The sequence below is a fragment of the Lissotriton vulgaris genome, chromosome 7, assembly GCF_964263255.1.
Source record: "Lissotriton vulgaris chromosome 7, aLisVul1.2, whole genome shotgun sequence".
NCBI classification, from domain to species: domain Eukaryota; kingdom Metazoa; phylum Chordata; class Amphibia; order Caudata; family Salamandridae; genus Lissotriton; species Lissotriton vulgaris.
In genome coordinates this window covers 1,498,638,269-1,498,660,060 of record NC_141695.1, presented here as the reverse complement: position 1 = coordinate 1,498,660,060, position 21,792 = coordinate 1,498,638,269, and the positions used below count along the sequence as shown (strand labels likewise).

The following is a 21,792-nucleotide window of genomic DNA, read 5'->3' as shown; positions in this document are numbered from 1 at the left end:
GGCCCAGTGCACACACTTGATTAGCATGTTAGCTGGGGCACAATAAGTCAGAATATCAGATATCACATGAAGTTCAATCACTCAGGGCCAGGGTAAACAGCATCAGGTGATTGGTTTGCTTCCAACTACAATTCTAAATGAGTGTGTGCCAAATACGCCATTTAGTTTTTTTGTAATTGATACACCTCAGAGCCAGCTTGTGATTGCCCACCCCCAATTCAGTGCTTTGTCAGAACACTAAAGTGGCCATCAAGGGTCCCTCAGCATCATCACCAATATACCTCGTTGGTATAGTGCCTAGTAGCTGTACACAATTGTCCTAATAATTTATACTATTCTCATCTGCCAATATTTATTTTATGGTTATTTGAGGAACAATTTATCAACATAGTGATTTTTCAGTATTCATATAGCCACGACCAGCACAAACCATAAAACATACTAACTCCAATTCCAAAACATAATAGCCCCTAATTAGATTACTATAACACCGCATACACATTTCCTTTTGGTATACATGATCAGTTTACGCAATCATTATTTAAACATGCATTACTACTTTCCACAATACAGCAGTAATGTTTTTTTCCTGAAGTGTTTTTGACTCGAAGAATATATGGATATTGCCACAGCACTTTAATAACCGTAGTGTATACGTATTGCAGCTTTATGGAATCTGGTAAATATGTGCATCACTGTAACATAGTGGAAAGTGAGTAAAATATGTGTGCGACTGTGACATTATGAAAACAACCACATATGCGTGTGGTTGTATGACACAACCACACATTTATTTTCCATATGTTGCTTAACAACGCAGGCGGAACAGCGAATGTGCATTCCATTTACAACGCAAGTCGTTACAACAACTTGCCTTAGGGGGTGCTGGACTTTGAAATAGTATAATTTACTATTCCAACTCCACTCACCGTAGCAGTAGGGAAAACACTGTACGTTAAAGTCCAACGCTGCTTGACCTAACACATGTCATTTGGCACGACTTGCGTTGCAAATGTAATGCGTGGTTCAGACACATTTGTTATTCCGCCCTTGTTGCAAAGGCAATGCGTTGTTCGGCGGGCGTTGTATTTGCAGGTTTCCCGTGTTAGTATGCCACTATGAAGGAAGAGTAAACGTGCATTGCCGTGGCAATGAAGAAAGTGAATGAATATTTGCATTACCGCTTTCCACAGTTCTGCAGGAATTGTCTGCTCAGTTTCCACATTAATCTCCAATGATATGCTACATGGAAAGTTTAAGGCACAGACACACAACATGCACAGAAGGCCACACAGGTGTGCACACACACACTGTATAGAGCAGTTTAGACAGGCGCAGAGGCAGCAAACCAGCGGGCATAAGGACAGGCACATGAAACAAAAGTTAGGCACTCAAACTTGGCACTTCCATCTCCTCATAATTCAATGACCTGTCGGTTGGATGCATTGCCACGTTACGCACGGCAGCAGTGGTTGCTAGATATGGACTATGCTCCCACTAGAGTAGATGCAAGAGAGAGTGCTATGAGTCTGAAAATACCCCCCATCCCGCCTCCCAGAAGCATTGGTTCAGTATGGTATAAGTTACAAGGTCATGAATCCGTTTGTGGTCTTTATGGAAAATTAGCAGGCAAGGCTTAGGGGAGGGAAGTTGTGTGCGGTGCCTGTTTCTGCATTTTTCTCTGGTTTTAAGGTATTTTTTGTATTCACGGTGTTAACATACAGTCTGGTGCTGTTAGTTGGTTTTTCTGTTAGGGTATGGGGGTTTGTTTGTTTCAAAGTGTTTTGAACACCGCTTCTCTGTGGTCAGTCGTGAGGATGTAGGTATGAGCTTGTATTCCTTTAGTTAATAATTTCTTTAGGTTACAATGCCCACATTTGTCACTTGAGTGTGTCTGGGATCATTACCTTTCCAAATACTTTAGCGTTTGTTGTGGCCGGCTCTGACTGTTTCACTGCTGAGGGCAGCAGCATTTAACACTATCACTGCTGCAGCAATTCCCCCTCTGTGCTGCAGAAACTTATTTCCCATTGTTCATGACGAGCTCAGCTCGTCATAAGCACACAACCAGTGTACTGCCTGACGAGCTGAGCAGGGCAGGGCCACACTGGGAACAGCAGATTGCTGCTTGACTGGCCCTGGGAGCGTTTGGGGGGGGGGCTAGCAAGAAGCACCGCTCCCACTTTTGTTACAAGGGGGCCGATATTGCAGCACTGCTGCACAACCAGCCTCCAGTGACAAAACAAGTCCCCACCCCTCCGGTCCACCAGGGAAATGACCAGTGTCTGCTATGGCCAGTCCGACCCTGCTGGTGGGGCCCACCAGCACTTATTTTTGGGGACCGGCACTTATTTTTCCTCATCGGACATATTTAGAGAGCAAGTTAGATAACAACACACAAATGTGAAAAAAGAAGGAAAAGAAAGACGGAAAAAACGTCACCAATTGAGAAAGCAGGAAAACTATAAGAGAGCGATAAAGAGACAGGGAGTGTTGCGTAGTATATTAAAGCGGCCTGAGGTGGATTCGGGACAAACAGCCTCTGTTTTTGGCATGCAGACATTTATTAGCGATTCCATACTATGCGGTGCAAAACAAAGGCATACTGCTAAGAAGATGGGAATTCAGATTGTTACATTTTACAACAGACACCACAGTAAAATAATTCATAGAATATTGGTGAAAAAATTTGATACGGTGCAATAAAAGGTGACTGGGTGCGGTACAAAGGGGAATGTAGAATTTAGTGAACATTTGCACCATTCGTTTAAACGCATTGGTACAAGGAAAACCAGGATCTGGTTTAGTGAGTAGAGACACATACTGTAATATTCAATTATGTTAATAATTGTCCTCTGGGCAGGGCAGTCAGCAGATTTTACAAGGTTGTAATAATGTTTTCTCTCTAAATACAATTACTGCGGTCTTTAGGTTCAAAGATAAATAACTGGGTTCACAGTATCCCACAATATTTAGTTTTGCCCCCTGAATGTCGCAACCACAAAATCAAGGACACAATATCGAAAATAAAATATCGAGAGGTTAGTAAGTGTAGAATTTCTATACATAACCTCACGTATATGTACTTATGCGGTACATATAGTCAAGCGCCAGGATACCCTTGGGGTGACAGTTTAGCGCTATACAAGTATGCCATACAATACAATACAATACATATAAATTCAATGTACTTCAGTGTGAAGTTAGGAATAGTATATTGATACTTCCATATATGCACTGACCTTTCAGTATTTTGGCACTAGTTATTCTGTCCACGATTTTAATGTACCACAATATTGTTCGAGTCGATATTGAGTCGATATTGGGTAATACATTCCAATGTTACAACACCTATACGTGTGGTACCTGAAATGAATCATTATAATAAATTATCCATTCATGTAAATATCTGCTATAGACATCTACAAATTTAACCACTCTCCTCTAGAGTGAGTGCAATAATCAAGTTAATGAAACTGGGGTGCAACCTAAAGAAAGGTAGCAACAGACTAATTTGTGGCCATGCAATTGGGCATGAGAATTACATTTGTCATATTGAGTACCTCAATGTATTGAAAGAGAACACAATAAGATGCCATCATCATATTTCCTTTATTGCGGTTAAATAAAACCATTTCAAATGGTAATGTAGTAAAACATACAATTTCATTGTGCAATGCTATTTCTAAGTAAAACTTTGTTGTGAGGGGTATTTCGGTCCAATAATACAATACTCATAATGCATTTTAAAAGATCCAAAATATTATAAAAAGGATAAAAGAGATTGGAATAAAACATCCCAAAAATGTATATCATTTACAAGAAAGACAAGTGAACACCTAGATAAAAGAGTACAAAGTCAGTCATAAAAACAATTGGGGCAGTACATTAAGTGTACATGAAGGTGCTATTTTAGGGAGCATTCGACCTAATGTACCATATTGCGGACAGGTATCTAGCAATTGAAGACACCACATAGTCTCTGATGTTGGTTTAGCATATTCTGAAAGCTGTATGGTGATCCCGGAACCCAAGAAGTTTACAAAGGGGAGTAATCCAACTTGAGCGTTGTTTAGCATATGCCTTACAAAAAATAGCACATGTTCGGTATTCCCTGCGAATAGACAACCCATTGGACACATGTTGTTATGTCTCCCTTTGTAGCCAGAAATCTTCCAATCCGAACTTGAAAAGCCAATTTTTTATATGTACAAGCCAGGGGATATTCTTTGCATGGTGGCCATCTAGTATAATTCTAATGCAGTCCCTATAGGGACCTAGCTCCTTGTTTGTCCAGAGCCTTAGCCAATCTTGGAAAGGTCTCAACATGGCAGTGTCAGAAATCGATCTTGGGTTTAGGTCAAATCTAATAGGCAGGGTCGGTGCACTGGTTGGGAGTTTCAACAGAGTCTTAAAAAGGGCATTTTCAGCTCTTTCAAGGGTGTTAAGATTACAGTGCCCCCATAAATCTGCCCCATACATGGCCACACCGCACGCTTGCATCTTATATATCTCTAAGAGAGGGGAGATAGCGAACGTGGGTGATCTATTGCAAATCTTAAGATACACCCTGTTCTTTGTTTTAAAATCATAACACTTTTCTGGACCTGTGTTAGCCATCTATGGGAGTCTTCCAGTCTTACGCCCAAATAGTAAAATTCATGTGCCCTATCTATAAAGCCTCTCCCCCAGGAATACCTTACTTGGACGTATTTTTCTCCTGTTACCAGAGACCATGTACTTGGTTTTGTTTCTGTTAATTTCCAGGTCGTGGTCTAGGCCAAAATTATTAAATTTATCCAAGAGAATAGATGGACCAAGAAGGGACTTTGATAGTAACAAAGGGTCATCTGCGAAAAGGTGACACAGTATTTTATAATCCTTAACCTTCGGGGAATTGTTTTCACAGTTTAAAAGGTAGGGGATGCAGTCATTTATGTACAAGAGAATCAGTGTGGGGGCCAAAATACACCCTTGTCTAATACCTCTCCTGATTGAAATGTCTTCCGTCAATGCCCCTGCAGGGCCCTACCTAAACCTTGCAACAATTATTGTGTATAATGCCTGGATCAGGGACAGTCTGCATGGGATCCCGATCTTGGGCAGAGCCACCCAACGTTTTGCCCTAGGGACAAGATTGAATGCAGTTTGCAGATCCACAAAGGCCACACACAGCAGCCCCCTATCAATGTCTACTACCTTCCACTTACGGGACAGAAATCTGGTCTATGGAGCGGATGTTGGATCTAATTCCCACCAGTAAGTTAGACAACACTTTGGCTTGGGCAATCCAATCCTGTGGCCTAGATAAGATTTGCATGCTGTAGACTTTCTAGCCATTGTCTATCAGACTTATTGGTCTATAATGTCCCAGTGTGGATTCATCACCCATTTTATAAATAGGGATTATTTCTGATCCTTTCCAAGACCTCAGGATTGGTGCTCCAGCCATCAATGTATTTGACAAGGAATTTATATAGGGTCCCCCGATCTGGAGTTTATTCTGGTATAAATCTGCTGAGAGTCTATCCAAACCCGGGGCTTTGCCGGATTCCTGGGTCTGGATTGCATCTAGAGTTTCATTTAGAGTGAATGGCGAAGATGTCGTATTATTCAAATATGTCAACAAGCTCCTGAAAAAGCTCTGTCTCATCAGTCCTTACTCTTAAACCATAAGACAAAACGACTACACTGGACTTCTGTAGAGGATTGTGAAGTGCCACCAGTTGCACCAAAATATTCACCAAAAGGACCAACGAAAACCCATAATCAAAATGTCAGTAGTGTTTAAGCAGAGAGTTAATGTTGTTGTCCCCACACATGCCAATTGTAAGCATGAAGACAATGCCTGAATCCAGTGGCATAGCAAGTATGCCATGGGTCACCTTGAAAGCAAAGACAATTACCCTTTTGGTTGCCTTTGGGTAGTAAAGGCTCAGATACTGTAATAAGCGCTACTTATGTATCACGAAATTCATCTTAAACTAAAAATATTATTAGTGTTGTAATCGTGACAATCAGACAAGATTAAATTAATGGCCACCTGCAAGATTACCAGCAGTGGAAATCTCAGTTCATCAGGCAGGGGTTCCTGCAAATATGTAAAAAGGGTTTAGTTAATTTGAAATGCCTCTGCTTGGTAATAAAGAATGGCCATAGACATAATAAGTAATACGTCTCCAATACCACATGATTTAACGTTCTGAAAATAGACGCATTTTCATCTGGAGTACACACTTTTCAATGTTGTTATACATATATTAAATTAACCATGTAAAGCTTCTAATTTAGGAGGCCTGGTTACACAGGAGACCTACCTATAGGTAGCTGAAGAATTACCACCAGTAACCCACGAGCTACTTGTCGGAGAGACTGGACTACAACCAAATTATTAGGCCATGAGCAAAGCGGTCTGAATCCTTTGATTAAGGATTATCACAAAGAATATGGTTTAGTGCACCTTTTTTTTAAGAAAAGGGGGAGGGTAGTCTGTGTTTGGATGGTCAAGACCATTAGTGCACTTAGCAATGTTCAGAGAGGAAGCGGTGCTCCCTAAAATAGATGTCCTCAGGTTAGTAGGTTGAGTACCAAACGCAGGAAGCACAAATGGAATGTATAGTTTACAAAATGGTGTTCAACCTAAATATTGTGCAATGTTAACATAGTGTGTCATAAACAAGTGTCCCACTTTCCAAGTGCCAACCCTCTCGATCTTGAAAAATAAGAAAACGATGGAAGTTCACAAATAAGTGCAAAAATTGGTCTATTTCAGTAAAAAAGAACATGAATTGCTTTATTCCATTATAATACAGGAGATCCTGCAGTCCCTGTAGAAAGATATGTCTCTAGTTTCATTATTACAGGCGGCTTGTGACGCATCTAATAGCCTCTAATATAGAAATTACATAGCTACTTAACTGTTATAACTTATTACAGTTGAGTTCTGATGTCACAATGCTTGCTGCCAGAGCCGACAGCCATTGTGAAAGGCAGGTTATGGGGAATAATTAAAGCTGCAGTTTAAAAAAACGAGAACAAAACATGGCTTTTTCTTCTTGTGCACTGTTTTCCAGATGAACTGTGATAAGCAGAAAGGAGATATTTATGGCACCATATTCATTTTTTCACTCTTTAGGTATTCATAGAAAAGATTGAATCACTGCATGTTTCTACACATTCCAAGCTGCAGTGGCTTAAAAAAATGAAACCTGAACTGATTCTAATGTAATTTTGCAACACACATCTAGCTGTTTTCTGGTGTTTAAAGTTGCACTCGAGGTTCTATTTTTTTGTTCATGTTTGCAAACATGCTATCTCTCTCATATGTGTGAGCAGCGGATCGTGGATTTAAGTGTTTTGTGGGAAATGGGATGGTGTGACCATGTATCATAAGAAATAAGGTAGCCCCTGACGTACATAAGTTTATTGCAAGTCACCTAGAAGTTCCATGACCTTATAAAGGAACTTAGGCTTTGGCCTCATTCCACTATCTGGTCGTGGAGCTCCTTGACGACATGCAATCAGTGGTGACCCTTAATATGCATTAGGGTTTGGAGAAACACACACCCACACCCAAAGCACGTACAAACATTCATACATACACACACACCCAAAATCATTAAAAAACGTACGGGGCTCCATCACTTTTCGCAGAATGTTGTTACCTGAAGGGATGGAAGGAAGATACTGATGTCTCCTCTCATTGGCTGACCTTTGACAAGGTCAGCCAGTAAGAGGAGGACGTTCTTACCTTGTCACAGAGTGGGATGGAGTCAGTCGGACCTGCTGGCCCCACTCTGTGACAAGAATCACTGATGAACACTCGGCCCTGGGCACTTCAGGGAGAGGTGTGGCACTGCAGCCAGGGCAACTGACGCTGGAATCTGGGGATTATGGTTCGATTCTCTGCGCCGGCGGCAGATTAGCCCAGCACCATGTGACTCTGGGCAATAGCTTGCTTAATCTTCCCGACAGCCCCCAGCACCTGCAGACCCTTACGGGTGATTGTTCGCGCGCACAAACTAGGCTGTGAAACCTTTAGCCCAGTGTATTTCTGTCCATGTAGCTAGGTGCCTGTGCATTTAGGATAAGTACAGTGCTTGAATGTCCGACCCACACATTAAGAGTGTCTGTAAGAATGACCTTTGCTCAGTCTGACAGACACTCTTAACGAGCCAGAACAAGTTGGAGAGGTGGGCCCCTCTGCTATTAACGATAGGCCATTGCTTCTTGTAATATACTTATAATGTGCGGCACGTGGCATTTTACTCATACGTTATTTTTTATTTCAGTAATTTTTTATTGAAAATTATATTTACATGGTGCAGAGGATATACATGGGAGATAGCTGAAAACATAGACAAAAGAAAAAACAGGGAAAAGGCGCCGGGGGGGGTTGGGGGGGGGTCATACATTATTTTGACATTGTTTTTGCAATAATTCCATACACTGGTTCAAGCAAATACAAGTATCAGTTTTGTTGCCTTTCAAAAACTAGAAATACCCATAACTTCATTTTCTATGGGCAGATAGGAAGCAGGTTTGCTTGTACTAGAACGTTCTACAAACAATACTATATGCTTCATGGAAATGAGGCATAGTGGCGTATAGGATTGAGTGATCAATTTAGGGTCTGCCACGTTTCAAACCCTTTTTTCCCTAGAGCATTTGAACACACTTTCATTGTGCTTACATTTGGTCCAGTTCCGAAAGTGTGACGCAGTTCCTAGAATGTTCAGTAAGAACCTTACTCACAGTAATAGAGGTTCCATGTTGTACAGCCAGGTCCCCAGATAACTCATTGAAATCATAAGTGCACCATAGTGGTGGGTGAGGAACAGAGTGAGTCAACCATTCTTTACATTTGCAATAACTTGCTTGCCGACCTGGGAAACCCTCCACTCTTCAATGCATGAAACTGGAGCACCTGAATGGCAACGCCCAGACTTGAGTCTAGATTCTATGCACTCAGATGAAGGCTAAGCCATTCCACCATTGGACGACAGATAAGAGGGCAAGGATCTGCAACCAACCTCAGGTGCCCACTTAAACCTTTCGAATATGACCTAAATATTTGTAAATGTTGAAGCTGCCTTTGCATTTTGTGATTATATATAAAAGCAATGAGTGGGACTATAACTTGGCCATATAAACTGAAACCAATTCATATATGTTTTCTTGACAGGCCAATCGCCAACCAGCCAAGCTGAATCTGCTAACATGTCAAGTCAAACCAAATCTGGAAGATAAAAAGTGCTTCGATCTAATTTCCCGTGAGTTGCCTTGTGTTAAGCATTCATTTGGCAGTGCATTTGTTTAGTAAATCTTGTTCACTTGAAAAAAGTGCTTTTTAGTATGCAGCTTACTGTACAATTCACAAGGCAATTTCTTTGTAAGTCGGTGGAATTTCCAATTTATAGGCCTTGTGCTAGAACGTCCACGCTGATCTGATGGGTAATAAAATAGTTTTAAATGGTTAGGTTTTCAGAATTCATTCTAAAGCAGTAACACTGCACTAGGTATCGTAGGGTAATAATTATGAAAGTAGTTAAGCATGTTGCATGATTTAACCCTAGAAAAACAGTATAATGAAACATTTCAGACCTGAGTCTGTTTTTTCTATTTTAATTTGGTTGCATTCATTTGACATTTCTGCTTCATTGTTTGTCCGTCTCCAAAAACCTTTCATGTATCCAAGATAAAAAGATCAGTGGCATCATAAAGGATGTCATAGAACATGTCATGAGGGATGTAATATGTGAGGTCATAAGCAGTGCATGGCGGGGCACAAGTTATAGTTAGCTCTGCTAACGATAGCAGCTGAATTTCTGTAGTTGCTTTTAGTTCAAAACTTTAATGTTGTCACTGACGTAGTCATCTAACTATAACATTACTTTAAACTTTGTTTTTTTCCGGTGAATTTGTAATGTTTTTTCATTCTTATTTTTTTAACAAAAAACAGATCATTTTATCACACATAACTATAACGTTACTTTAACCTTTGATTTTTTCAGTGAATATATACTATAATGTCCCTGAAACCTTTGGGTTTTTTCACAGACTATATAGCTATAAATATATGTATATACATATATATATCTATATATATAGATATATATATACATACATACATATAAACATATATATTTTTTCACACAAAAAACAAAGGTTACATGCATGATACAGTTAGAAAATAAAATGTAAAAAACCTTAGAAATTCACAAAGAAAACAAAGGTTACAGGGACATTATAGTTAGGTTCACATTTTACATGCACAAAGCCCTAAAAGCTAGCTTTCTGCCAAATGTAGTGTAAATCCGTCCAATGGTTCACGCTGTAGTTGTGGCTAAAACCCAGATGGGAAATTGCATGGGGAGAAAGTGTTTTTGGACCCTTCCCTTTTTCCCTGCCCCTCTTGATGAATCACCCTGAATCTTTCCAGGCAGCAGCTCAAGTGAGTAGCAAACTAGTTTTAAAAATGTAATGAAGATTCGTCAAAATGACAGCAAATGTATTAGGAAAACAAAAAACACTTTGTCTATGGAAACCAGGCCATAACTATAACTACCAACTGGCAACTGCCAGTACTCCCGACCCAACAGGGGTGTCCCGTCTATCAGCAGATCTGCAACATATCTAACCAATTACTTCCAGAGAAAAGACATGCTGTTCTTGCTGGTGAGTTTATTGAGAAACGGCTCACAAAGCATTCCGATAATGCAGGTTTTGATCAAGAAAAGCCTGAGTGCGTGTCTTTCTTCTGGTAGTAATGTATAATACTTGTGCGTACATATATAAAAGTTTTCTGGGGATAACGTTGTCGTAATTTGATTAATTTGCTACAAATTTAGCATTTGCCTGACCACTTCAGCTGCAGTTCTTCATTTAAAATGTCCTACCTGTTGATGAGTGGCTAACTTATTGAAGTTTTTCATAAAGAAAGAACAATCATTGCACAGCCCCTGGCAAGGCGTAGAGATTGGTTGTGAAGTCTCAGGAAATAACTTATACAATAAGAGTTCTCTACCCCAACAAGAATCCCCCAAAAATTTTTAGGCTGAAGTTTACTGCAGCTCAGATTATTTTACTGGTTTCCGTGAAGTGACCCTATAAGACTGAGATATATTTAAGGTGCTTTTTAAAAAGCGTCTGGTTGAAGGAAATCACTAGGATGAGATAGGCTCGCAGTAAATAAGGTGTGTAGAGAGGAACCTTCAAAAAGAGCTGCACAAATGGTGAACTGGGAACGAAAAAGAAAACACATTGAAGGGCCTAAGTACTTGAAATAGGAATTCTGAGAGAAAAACACTCAGATGTGGCGAGGGGGAACACATGTTGTGTTGGAACTTTTGAAAGTGCCTTCATAAGTTGCCTCAGCTATTACTTTTTCTGCTGACCTGTGAGTATAAAAGCTTAACAGATACAATCCTTGTTTGTAAATATATTGGTACTGCCAACTCTTCTCTGTGACATTTGTTCCCACATCTAACTGCCAAATACTATTTTGTGCAAAGAACAAGCTAGTTTAGAAGATGTTGTTAATCTGCCTTTTGCTGGCCTTTTGTTAACTAAGCATTATTCTGTTGTTTACTTCAGACAACCGCACATACCACTTTTTGGCCGAAGATGAACAAGACTGTATTGCGTAAGTACACATTCTTTTTAGTGTCTTGGGACCAAGATTGTGCCTGAATAAAAAAAACATATGGGCTCATGTAAAAAAGTGACATGCATTAAGCATGATATTTCCTCTGACATCTTAGATGATTTGGTGTCATATTGTTGCCAGGTATAAGGTGTCTACCACAGTCTTCATCCTTCTTCACACTTTACTCGCTACGGCGGTTGGCTGTGAGCTGCTTGCTTTTGGCAGAGGGGTTTGGAGTAAGGAGGTCTTGCTGTGCAGACTGTCCTGCTAAGAAGGGTGTACATCTTAGAGAGTCTGCTTATCTGCCCAGGTTCCTCCTCACTTTGGAAGGTCAAAGAGACTTAAGTAGGCTGATGTTTTTGTTCCTGTTTGATTTTAATTGCAACCAAACTATGGTCTCTGTAAAGTGTAGTAATACCCCAGTAGTGTGCTATATAAATCTAAAAACGAAATAAAGTGTTTTCCAAACTGGTGGGAAGAAGGTCCACTCAGGAAGGCTGTATTTCAAGATGATTTATTTTATGAAGATAACAGGTTGTAAGGTACAGGACATCATGAAGATATGTGGTAGATCAGAGCCCCACCAGGAGCTGCCTGTCAGCTGCTCAGCCCGTGACCAACTGTCACTCTGCCTCTCTCAGTCCCAACATTCCGAGGCATCATCAGACTCCAACATTCTAATGAGTCAGAGCACAGGCACTGGCAGAGCAGGGCTGGTAAAACACCTTACAATATAATATGCAGGATACTACACAAACTAGATGTCACAATAGCAATATTGTGATGGTCACGTTGTTGGCTAAAAGGCGGGAGAGGAGACGGGTGGCAATAGTGTTATGTAAGTTCTCTCTTTTTATTTTGATCGACCAAACTGGTGGACTTTGACAACAGATTTTTAAAAGCATATTACTTTCCATAAAAGTTCTGGATACTATTTCAAAGCTGTCAGTAAAAAACTGAAGTGATTTTATTTGAAAGGGGTGAAGAGAAATCTCACCAACCTTATCAGATGGAGCTGATTGCAAGTCAAAATGGTGAGCCTATGTCGCCTTGACTACAGTGTTTTAGTGATCAGGAGCAATCCTTGTGCGCCTCTTGGGATGTGCAGAAAGAGAACCAGTGCAATTTTTTCGCACAGCGTCTCCGCCTCACCTCCAGAGGCTATGAAACAGGCAATACTAGTCCAATTATGCCAGTGTTTTGATCTCCTTCACTGGGTTCTGATTTCTTTATATGATCAATGCTGAAGGTTAAGCAGGACCATTTAGTCCTGTCCATAGTGTGGCAGGGATTACATCAGCCATTCTATAGAGATTTGATGTTTATGATAGATTAACCTTAGTCTACTTGGCCAAAACACACTTTGTATGGCCAAAGTTATTCCTGCATATGGACTCAATTTGTAAGCATGAGAAGCTTACATAGCCATTAGCCTTCTGGTAGAATGGCGTTACTGTAACGTTGTGTCTATGAGTTCCTCTTGGAGTAGCCTGGGGTCTCTAGGAGGGTACTTTCAGTTAGGGCCTCATACAAGGTACAGTCTTGTTTTCAAAATGTGTTAACTTTTGTTTTAGATTCAGTCTAGGATAGTGGTTTTTCCACTGTAAGAAATCAGTAGTGTTATCATTACTTATCTCAATGTGATTTAATAGGCTATTTCTTTGTCTGGAGTCAATCCTTCTATCTAAGAGTCAGGCGCTCACCTCTGTAATATCCTCATAGTGCTTCTTACATGCTAGTTTACAGATGACAAAGTCAAAAGGCGCCGAAGCCTTGAACCCTTTCATTAAAGAACAAAATGGAAAAGGCCTTCAAATCTGTGCACCCAGAAAAAAGGTGGTAACCCAAGGATACAGAGGTATGTTTAACCCAGATTCAGCACACCCCACGAGAGGAGCACTAGCCGTTTCACTGATACTTGATCTTCTCTGCCTCCTATTAGCCTCGAGTTTAGCACCTAGCCTTGAACTCCTCTGCATCCCATGGACCTTGGATCTTTATATTTTTTCAGCTACATCTGGGGCCTTGTGCCAGCAGTCATACAGTTGATTCTCAAACATTGACTTTTAAATGTCCTGATGATGGTCCTTACAAGCACATAGGTTCAAAACTTCGTTGACTGCACACAGACACCTGTAATGTATGTATAATTTGAAAGGGCGGATTTTTGGCTTTATTCGTAGCGTGCCTTAAATTGGACGGTTTTTTTCATACGTCACCAGTATTTGCCGGAGTTTATTATTTTTTTCTTTTGACATTAGCCACTACTCCTGATTGCTAATGCAATGAGTTTGTATTTTTCATATGAAGACATTGTGTCATAGTGTAATTTATTGACATAATCTAATACTGATTGTTTCCTGTAGGGACCGTTGTTCCTTTAAAATAGGCCTCCACACCTGTTCACACCACTGGCCCTGGTTGGTAGCTTGTATTTTCACTGGTGATGCAACTTGCAATTTACTTTACACCAGGCTTTATGTTTCCAAAAGATGGAGGGGGATATTTTCTCTAATTCTTAGGTGTCTCTCGTTCTTCTATAAGCAAGCTTCTTTCTGCACTTCTATGAAAGGCCCTTCACTATATGCCCTTAACCAAGATGAGGTAGTATTCAAAAAAACATTGTCGACCCAGCTGGCACCCAGGGCCACCAATGGCCTACTAGTGGAGGAGACTTTAGTTTTGTGGCTGACGTTGTACTAAACTGCTGCGCCCCCCATGCCCAGGGGCACCCACACATAGAACTTCAGAGGGCTTCTAAAAAGGGTTGTATCACTGGAAGGTAGCTGACACTTTGAGGGTACGGCATGGAATGGAAAAGGATTACTCATACCACTGTCATATATATCACTTACATACCTGATTGGATATGTTCATCTGCTCCACCAGATTGAGCCACTGGATAACGCACACTGAATATTTGGGATGTATGGTGTCTGATCCCAGACCACTTCTAATGAAGTTTAGACCAATCAGGGACCGCCCGGAGATTCCCACATGGAGACTCAATCCCCAATCTCTAGATCGGAGATTGAGTCGGTTGAGTGGGAGGCATTCATGGTTGTGGTGAGAGGACATTGTAAAGGGCAGTCTGTGGGAGTGCAAAAGGATCTTATTAACAGTCTACTCCATCTAGATACCAGAATGCATGAACTAGGCAAAGTAGTGGGCCAGATGACCATTCACAGACCCGACTATGTGAGGCCAGCGCACTCTATATTGAAGCAATGGAGCTCCTACATTGTCATGCCTATAAGGAATATATAGCGCAGGAACATGATGAGCCGGGTAGACCTGGTAGATTACTTGCATGACTTATTGGACCTGAGTCCAGAGGGATGCCCATCACTCAGGTCTGTTCGGGAAATGCTACACTGGTTTATGCCCCTGGTGAGATCCACAAGGCATTTTGGGAATATTATGAATCCTTATATGGGCGAACAGAACCACTAGACATGGATGGCTTGGCGAACTTTCTGGACAGGGTACCCCTGCAGGTGCTAGACCCAATGGCTAGAGAAGAACTGGGTGGTCCAATAACTGTCCAAGTAATTAGAACCACTATCAAAGATATGGCCAACGGGAAGACTCTGGGGTCAGATTGCCTACCAGCTGAATTTTATTCAACTTTTCCTGGATCTTTAGCCCCCCTGGCTGCAAGCCATGTACATAGTCATTGCGAAAGTATTCACTGCCTGAATCCACCAAAGAAGCTATAGTAATTCCTTTCTTCAAGACTAAAGACCAAAAGGTCTCAGTTTGTGCATTTCATCCTTTATCAATGTTAAATATGGGTTTTAAGATCCTCAGTAAAGTCCTGGCACTCAGGTTGCTACCATATATACTGACGTTGGTAAATAGTGACCGGAATGGATTTATTCCTACAGGGAACACGTCCTTGAACCTCTGCAGACTATCACATTTTTTACCATTGAGATGTGCTGGCACACACGTACTACAATCATGTTGACTGACCTGGAGAAGCCATTTGATTAGGTTGAAGGGATTACCTTTAAGAAGTTATGCTTCAAATGCAGTCGGGAGACCAATGGGTGAAATTGATCTGAATGTCGCACGAGCCTCCAACTGCGCAGGTTAAGACGGGCCACAGCATCTCAGTATGATATAATGTTCATGGAGGCATGAGACAGGGGTGCCTGCTGTCACCTCTTTGTTCGCTCTCACCATAGAACCATTGGCTGAGCTGTTGATATGAGAGGGCACAGGATATGGCATGGAGGTAGAAGGTAAGAACACATTATTTTGTTTTTTGCAGATGACCTCCTACTGTACCTGGGTGTCGCTTTGGTGGGGTCACATCACGCTATGGACATACTGGAGGAATTTGCACTATATTTGTATCTCTGAGTAAATAAAGCTGAGTCCTGTTTGTTCCCTGTAGGAAGTGGCAGTCCAAGGCCAGGTAACATGCTGCATTATTTGAGCTGGTCCTGGATAACATTAAAGTACCTAGGTGTACAAGTGTTCCACTCATCGGACAATCTGAGGGAAGGGAACCTGGGGGGAGAGGGGACCTTAGATCTCTTAAATCCTGTATCTCTTTCTGGCAGTCAATGAAGTTTCCCATTATGTCGTGAATTTCTTTATACAAGATGGTTATGTTACCGAGACTGTTGTATTTCTTTACCAACCTCCGGGGTTAAAATCCCTGGGTTCTGGTTTCAACAGTTAGACACTTTACTTAGAAAGCTGGTGTGGGATGGTGGCCGACACAGGGTGTCACTGAAAACTCTTAGATGTCCCCCTAGTGACTGTGGCTTGGGAGTCCCTGATTTTGAACTTTATTATTTATCTGCCCATATGCAGTGGGTGGCACAATGGCTGGCTGGTACTGGCCTTGAAAGATGGGCCAGACAGGAAGACTTACCTCTCAAGAGGCTTTACTGGCAAAGCTCATGATCCAGAAGGTTGACCTCCCATGGCCAGGAGTTCTGTTGCCTGTGGCAATAGAGTGTTGGAAACGATGTCTGTGATGAACCGCTGGGAGCTCGTTATGTGCCCCAGTGTTACCATTGATGAGGTTCACACATGGGAACCCGACCACATTTTATAGGGCTCTTCATCTGATGTCATCGTAGGATGCTGGTCTACTTACAGTGGGTGACTGTTTTCAGTTGTGAATATTAATTCCAATAGAAGATTTACTGGTGCACTATGAGTTGACCCAGGCCAATTCCTGACCTATGAGGCTCTAATGAGATTGTTCAAATACGTATGGTCCAGTGATAGAGAGGAACCCAAAACCCAAATAGTGCTTTAGCTATTTTTGACCATGGGCGATGCACGGCATCCCGTGAAGTGGCTCTATCGAGCTATATTGGATATGGCCGAAGGCCCCTTATGGCACTGAGGGCCAGGTAGGGAGCTTTGTTGGGGCGTGACCTGCCGGACCGCAAGTGGACAAGGGTTTTGGCATATCCCAAGTAGATATCTAGGAATATGCGGCTGAAATGTACCCAATTAATATTTGAATATGACGTATTTAACCCCTAATAGACTTCAGGCCATATACGGAGGAGGACCAAGACAGTGATCTCGATGTGCAGAATTGGACGCAGACTTCGAACATATGACGTGGAGCTGCCCCAGGCTGCACCCGTTTTGGGGAGGAGTAATGCATAGGCTGACCTGTACATTGGGCCGTCCAGTTGCTTCTTCTTTAGACATGTCTGCTGGGACTCTTCCAGAGACCCAAATCGAAGTAAGTGGGCTCCAGATATTTGGATTTAGCCCTAGCCATGGTGATAAGACGCATAGCACCAGTAGGAAAATCGGAAATGGACCCACAGTTGGAGGCTTGGGTGCTATATGCTATGACCTGGGCCAGGTCAGAGAAGAGAGCCCAACTTCAGGAAAATACCATAAGAGTGCGTAGATGTCGCATTGCAGAGTTGTGGTTGGAGATACTTGGGAACTGGGAAAGACCAACTGAAGACACAGAGAGTGCCACCGATGGTGAGGGGGATAGGACTGAGGTGGGAGTAACTCTATTCGGCGCTCAGCGAGCACAGGAACTATACATTTGTGGATATTCTGCATTGCAGTCCCCAGTATCCGCGCCTGAACATACAGGGTTGGCACTCATCCTTGAACTGGAACTCACATCCCAAGACATGGGTGGTACATTGTAATGTGTTATAATTCTTCATCTACACTTACCTTTCCAGCCCCCCCTCTCCCACCCTGGAACGGCTCCAGGAATTTTTATTTGGGTGGGCCAATGGTGCATTTGGGTGGGCCACTGCGGCAGTCGCGGCTGGCATGACTCACTGGGGGGGAGAGAGGGGACAGGGGAATCAGGCGGGGCGGGGGGGATTTAACCCCTTGAGCGCTGGTGACGGAACCACTCCGTCACCAGCCACGGACGCGCTGTGCTGGTGACGGAGTGGTTCCGTCACGGCCCGGCCGCCGCGCCTACGCTGCGTCAATTCCGCGCCTGCACTGAGCGTTCTATTGAGTGGGCGGGGCCGTGACGGAACCACTCCGTCACAAGCACAGCGCGCCCGTGGCTCGTGATGGAGTGGTTCCGTCACGAGCATGGCGGCGCTGCGCGCCCCCCCCCCCTCACCCCCAGCGCCGCGGCAGAATTACCGTCGCGGCCAAGGGGTTAATTAAATAATATGAAATTTTTTTTTAAATGTAGGTTACCCTTCCACCGGGCGGGTCTCACGTCTTCTTGGCTCCTGCTCTCCTGTCTCCGGCAGGAAAAGGATGCAGGCAGCCAGGCTCACTCCCATTGCAGCCAATGCAGCCTGCAAGGAGGAGGGCAGAGTGGGCATGACTGGTTTGGGTGGCCCCAGAGGGTCGACCAAACAGTCTTTGTGCACTCATGACCTGACTACTAAACAAATAAACAAAAAACAGAAAGGGCATGACAAGGCTGGCTTTAGCACTAGTGGGAAACTCTTGTTTGGCGCCCCACCAATGCCCTCTTTCTCCGTAGATACCATTACTACCACCCTCCAACAGTGTCCTTAATCTCTATGTAGCCCCTCTCTCATATGCATTTCATTTGTTGTATAGCGCTACGCATATCCGTGTAGGGTGTCACAGTCCTTTACATCACGCACAAATTATACAGAGATAATAAATCATACAAGTAGGTAAATCAGTCTATAGGAAATGCCACATAAGCCAATGAGGATTATAAGGTGTAGGACTCACGTCATCCATACTTGTGGGCGGTTTATTTTAGGAGTGTGTGGTCTGGAGAAACACAAACTCAGAATGGTTAGTGGGTTGGCTTTACTAATAAAATGAATGTCTGCCCAAGCTAACTCTTTTTAGCAACATTAGAATAATGAAAGACTGAGGAAGTTCTACCTATATTGCAGCACAAAAAAAAAGTGAAGTTCTAACTAAACCGTTCAGGTTTGCCTGCAGCTCTTTGATGACCGTTCATAGGTCACTGTCCTATGTTAGGATTGTAACTTCTGAACTGCAAGTAACACAAGAATCACTGTGACAAAGACGGTAACCCACTGAGCTACCCACTTAAAATACAGTTTATCTGCTTTTTCAAAACTATCAACAAAGGATTGCTCTCCAGCAGGATCATTAATCACCAGTTATCTGAACATTTTTATTGTTGCCTTGCATCCATGGTCAAGATAAGGATAACAACGATTTAAATGATGCCTACACAAAGTATGTGCCTTGCTGGGCCTTTACAGATTTTTAAAATAAGAACAAATAGTCAACATTTTCTTTCCTACTTGGTAGATAGAACTCTGCCTCATAGTCTGATATGATAAGCAGCTGCAGGGGCCATGAAATGTGAATTAGGATAAACAAACTTCTTTTCACCAGCACAGAATACAAAAGGAAATATCCAGACAGCCAGTGTCTGTGGTGGCCCTCCTTTGACTGAGGTCATTTAAAAGCTGCACTGCACTGGCACTACGGCCCAGGAAACTCGCTGCATCTGCTGACAAAGCCTCTAAATTAAGTGCCACATCTCAAAGAGACAAGTAAGGCGGGGTTGGTATCTGGTTAAATTCTGAGTTTGAGATGGGAGGTTGGTAGAGCTGTGAGGATGCCTTGCCTGACCAGCATGAATTGGTGTTGGGCCAAACATCCAAAGCGAGGAGGCAGGGGGCGGAACCCTGTTTTTGCCGCCATCACTTCCTGTTCCATGGGGAGTGAAAACTCTGGGCTGCAGTAGCAGCATCTCCCGTGGTGAGGCCTCTCTGTCATACCCTAAGGCCAGGGCGGGAGCTCCCACCACCTGCTGTGACTGCTGGTTTTGGCCCATTGTCATTTTGTATGTGACAATCGTCGTGTCCTGTAACCAAGGAATTCACACAGGACACGATGTTGGTTTCCGCAAGTATTCTTTTATTTGTTGGTGTACATCATGCATACATCATGACCTCCTTCCTCGAGGTCCAGCTCCAGAATGTTTTCTCTCCCCACCCCTTGACCGGATGTGGTGTCCGGTGTCCCCTCGCCCCTGCGCTGTCCCAGGGCCCTAGTGCCCATGTTCTGGACAGGACATCTCCCCCCTTGTTGCAAGGAAAGAAAAAAAGAGAGAGAGAGAGAGAGAGAGAGTGAGAGAGAGAAGAGAGTTGATGATGTGCGATGGCCCATAGGCCCCTTCATGTACACCTCTTCAATTCGTCTCTTTGCTTCCGTCTGTTTCCTTCTTGATCGCTGTTTTCTGATATACATCTTCAATTAGTCTCTTTGGTTCCATCTGTTTCCTTCTTGATTTGATCGCTGTTTTCTGATATCCGCTTGAGTTTCTTCCTTTTGCGTGTCTTTCTACAGTTCTTGCTTTAACCTTTACTCTTCTCTTGCTTCTGCCTTGCTGGCATGCGCAAGGTGCCCTGTGACGTGACACTGGCCAAACTGCCGCCTTTGCCATTCGTTCTTTTGCTTTTGTCCTCTTCAACTCGCCTCCAGGTATCTCGTTGCCACATTTCCTCGCTTGTCCTTCTTTGACCATTGCAATTCCTCCTTTCTTTCTTTTTTCGTTTTGTCGCCTGTCTTCCTTTCTTTTCATGGGCCTTTGTTGTTGCGTTTGCTGTTTGATCTCTTGCATTAGTGTCTTCTTGTTCCACTCTTTTTACCCTTCTTGTGTGTGATAGTCTCATTCTTCTTAATTCCCTCATCGCCGTTCCATTTCTGCTTTATTTTGTCACCACCTGTCTTCGGTGATCTTTTCCTTGTTGGTGTTGTGTCACCTTTGCTACCAGTTCCATTTCGTTGCCATCTGACTTTGGCTCCCTGTGCAGCCTCCGGTCAGCATGTGCTAGGTCGTCCTTGGTCGTCATAGCAAATCTGATCTCTTTCAATTCCTTGTGGTGCTCTTCAGTCCATGTGAAACGTTTTCCTTTATTTGTTAGCCCCCTCAGTGGGGTGCTTGTGGCAGCATCATCTTCTTCCAGCATCACTAGTAGGTCCTCAATGTCATCGCCTGCAAAGTTTATTAATAGACCCAGTTTCTTTGCTTCTGTCACATCAGTCGCTTCCATGTATCTCTCCAGATGTCTGATCCACTTTTTTGTTATTTCTTCCATTATCTTTTCCTTTTGTCCTCTTTTCTTTATTGTTTCTGCTTTATTAGTGCTCATTAGTGCTCACCTCGGCACTTTCTGCTCCTTTTCTTCTTTCTGTGCTCTTCTTGGCACTCTATTGTTATTTCTTCTGTTATCTTTTTCTTTTGACTCGGCACTTTCTGCTCCTTTTCTTCTTTTCTGTGCTCTTCTTGGCACTCTTTTGTTATTTCTTCTATTATCTTTTCCTTTTGTCCTCTTTTCTTTATTGTTTCTGCTTTATTAGTGCTCATTAGTGCTCACCTCGGCACTTTCTGCACCTTTTCTTCTTTCTGTGCTCTTCTTGGCACTCTTTTGTTATTTCTTCTGTTATCTTTTTCTTTTGACTCGGCATTTTCTGCTCCTTTTCTTCTTTTCTGTGCTCTTCTTGGCACTCTTTTGTTATTTCTTCTATTATCTTTTTTTTTGTCTTCCTTTCTTTCTTGCTTGTGCTTGTTAGTGTTTCTCTTATGTGTCTTTATTTTCCTTTCTTTCCTTTTATTTCTTGCCTTTTTCTCTTATTTGCTGTTCTTGTCTTTGCTTGTGCTTTGTTTGTCCTTTTTCTCTTTTTGTCACTTTGTTTGTGCT

At 42.5% G+C, this 21,792-nt stretch overlaps 1 protein-coding gene across 1 annotated transcript in view; it reads left to right on the top strand.

The window, feature by feature from the left end:
• LOC147705870 (arf-GAP with SH3 domain, ANK repeat and PH domain-containing protein 1-like) overlaps nt 1-21,792 on the top strand; it is a 1,082,966-nt gene that overhangs the window by 680,994 nt on the left and 380,180 nt on the right. Inside the window, exons 13-14 of the mRNA XM_086932322.1 lie at nt 9,185-9,272; nt 11,596-11,644. Coding sequence (XP_086788448.1) covers nt 9,185-9,272; nt 11,596-11,644 — 137 coding nt within the window. The remainder of the gene's footprint in view (nt 1-9,184; nt 9,273-11,595; nt 11,645-21,792) is intronic.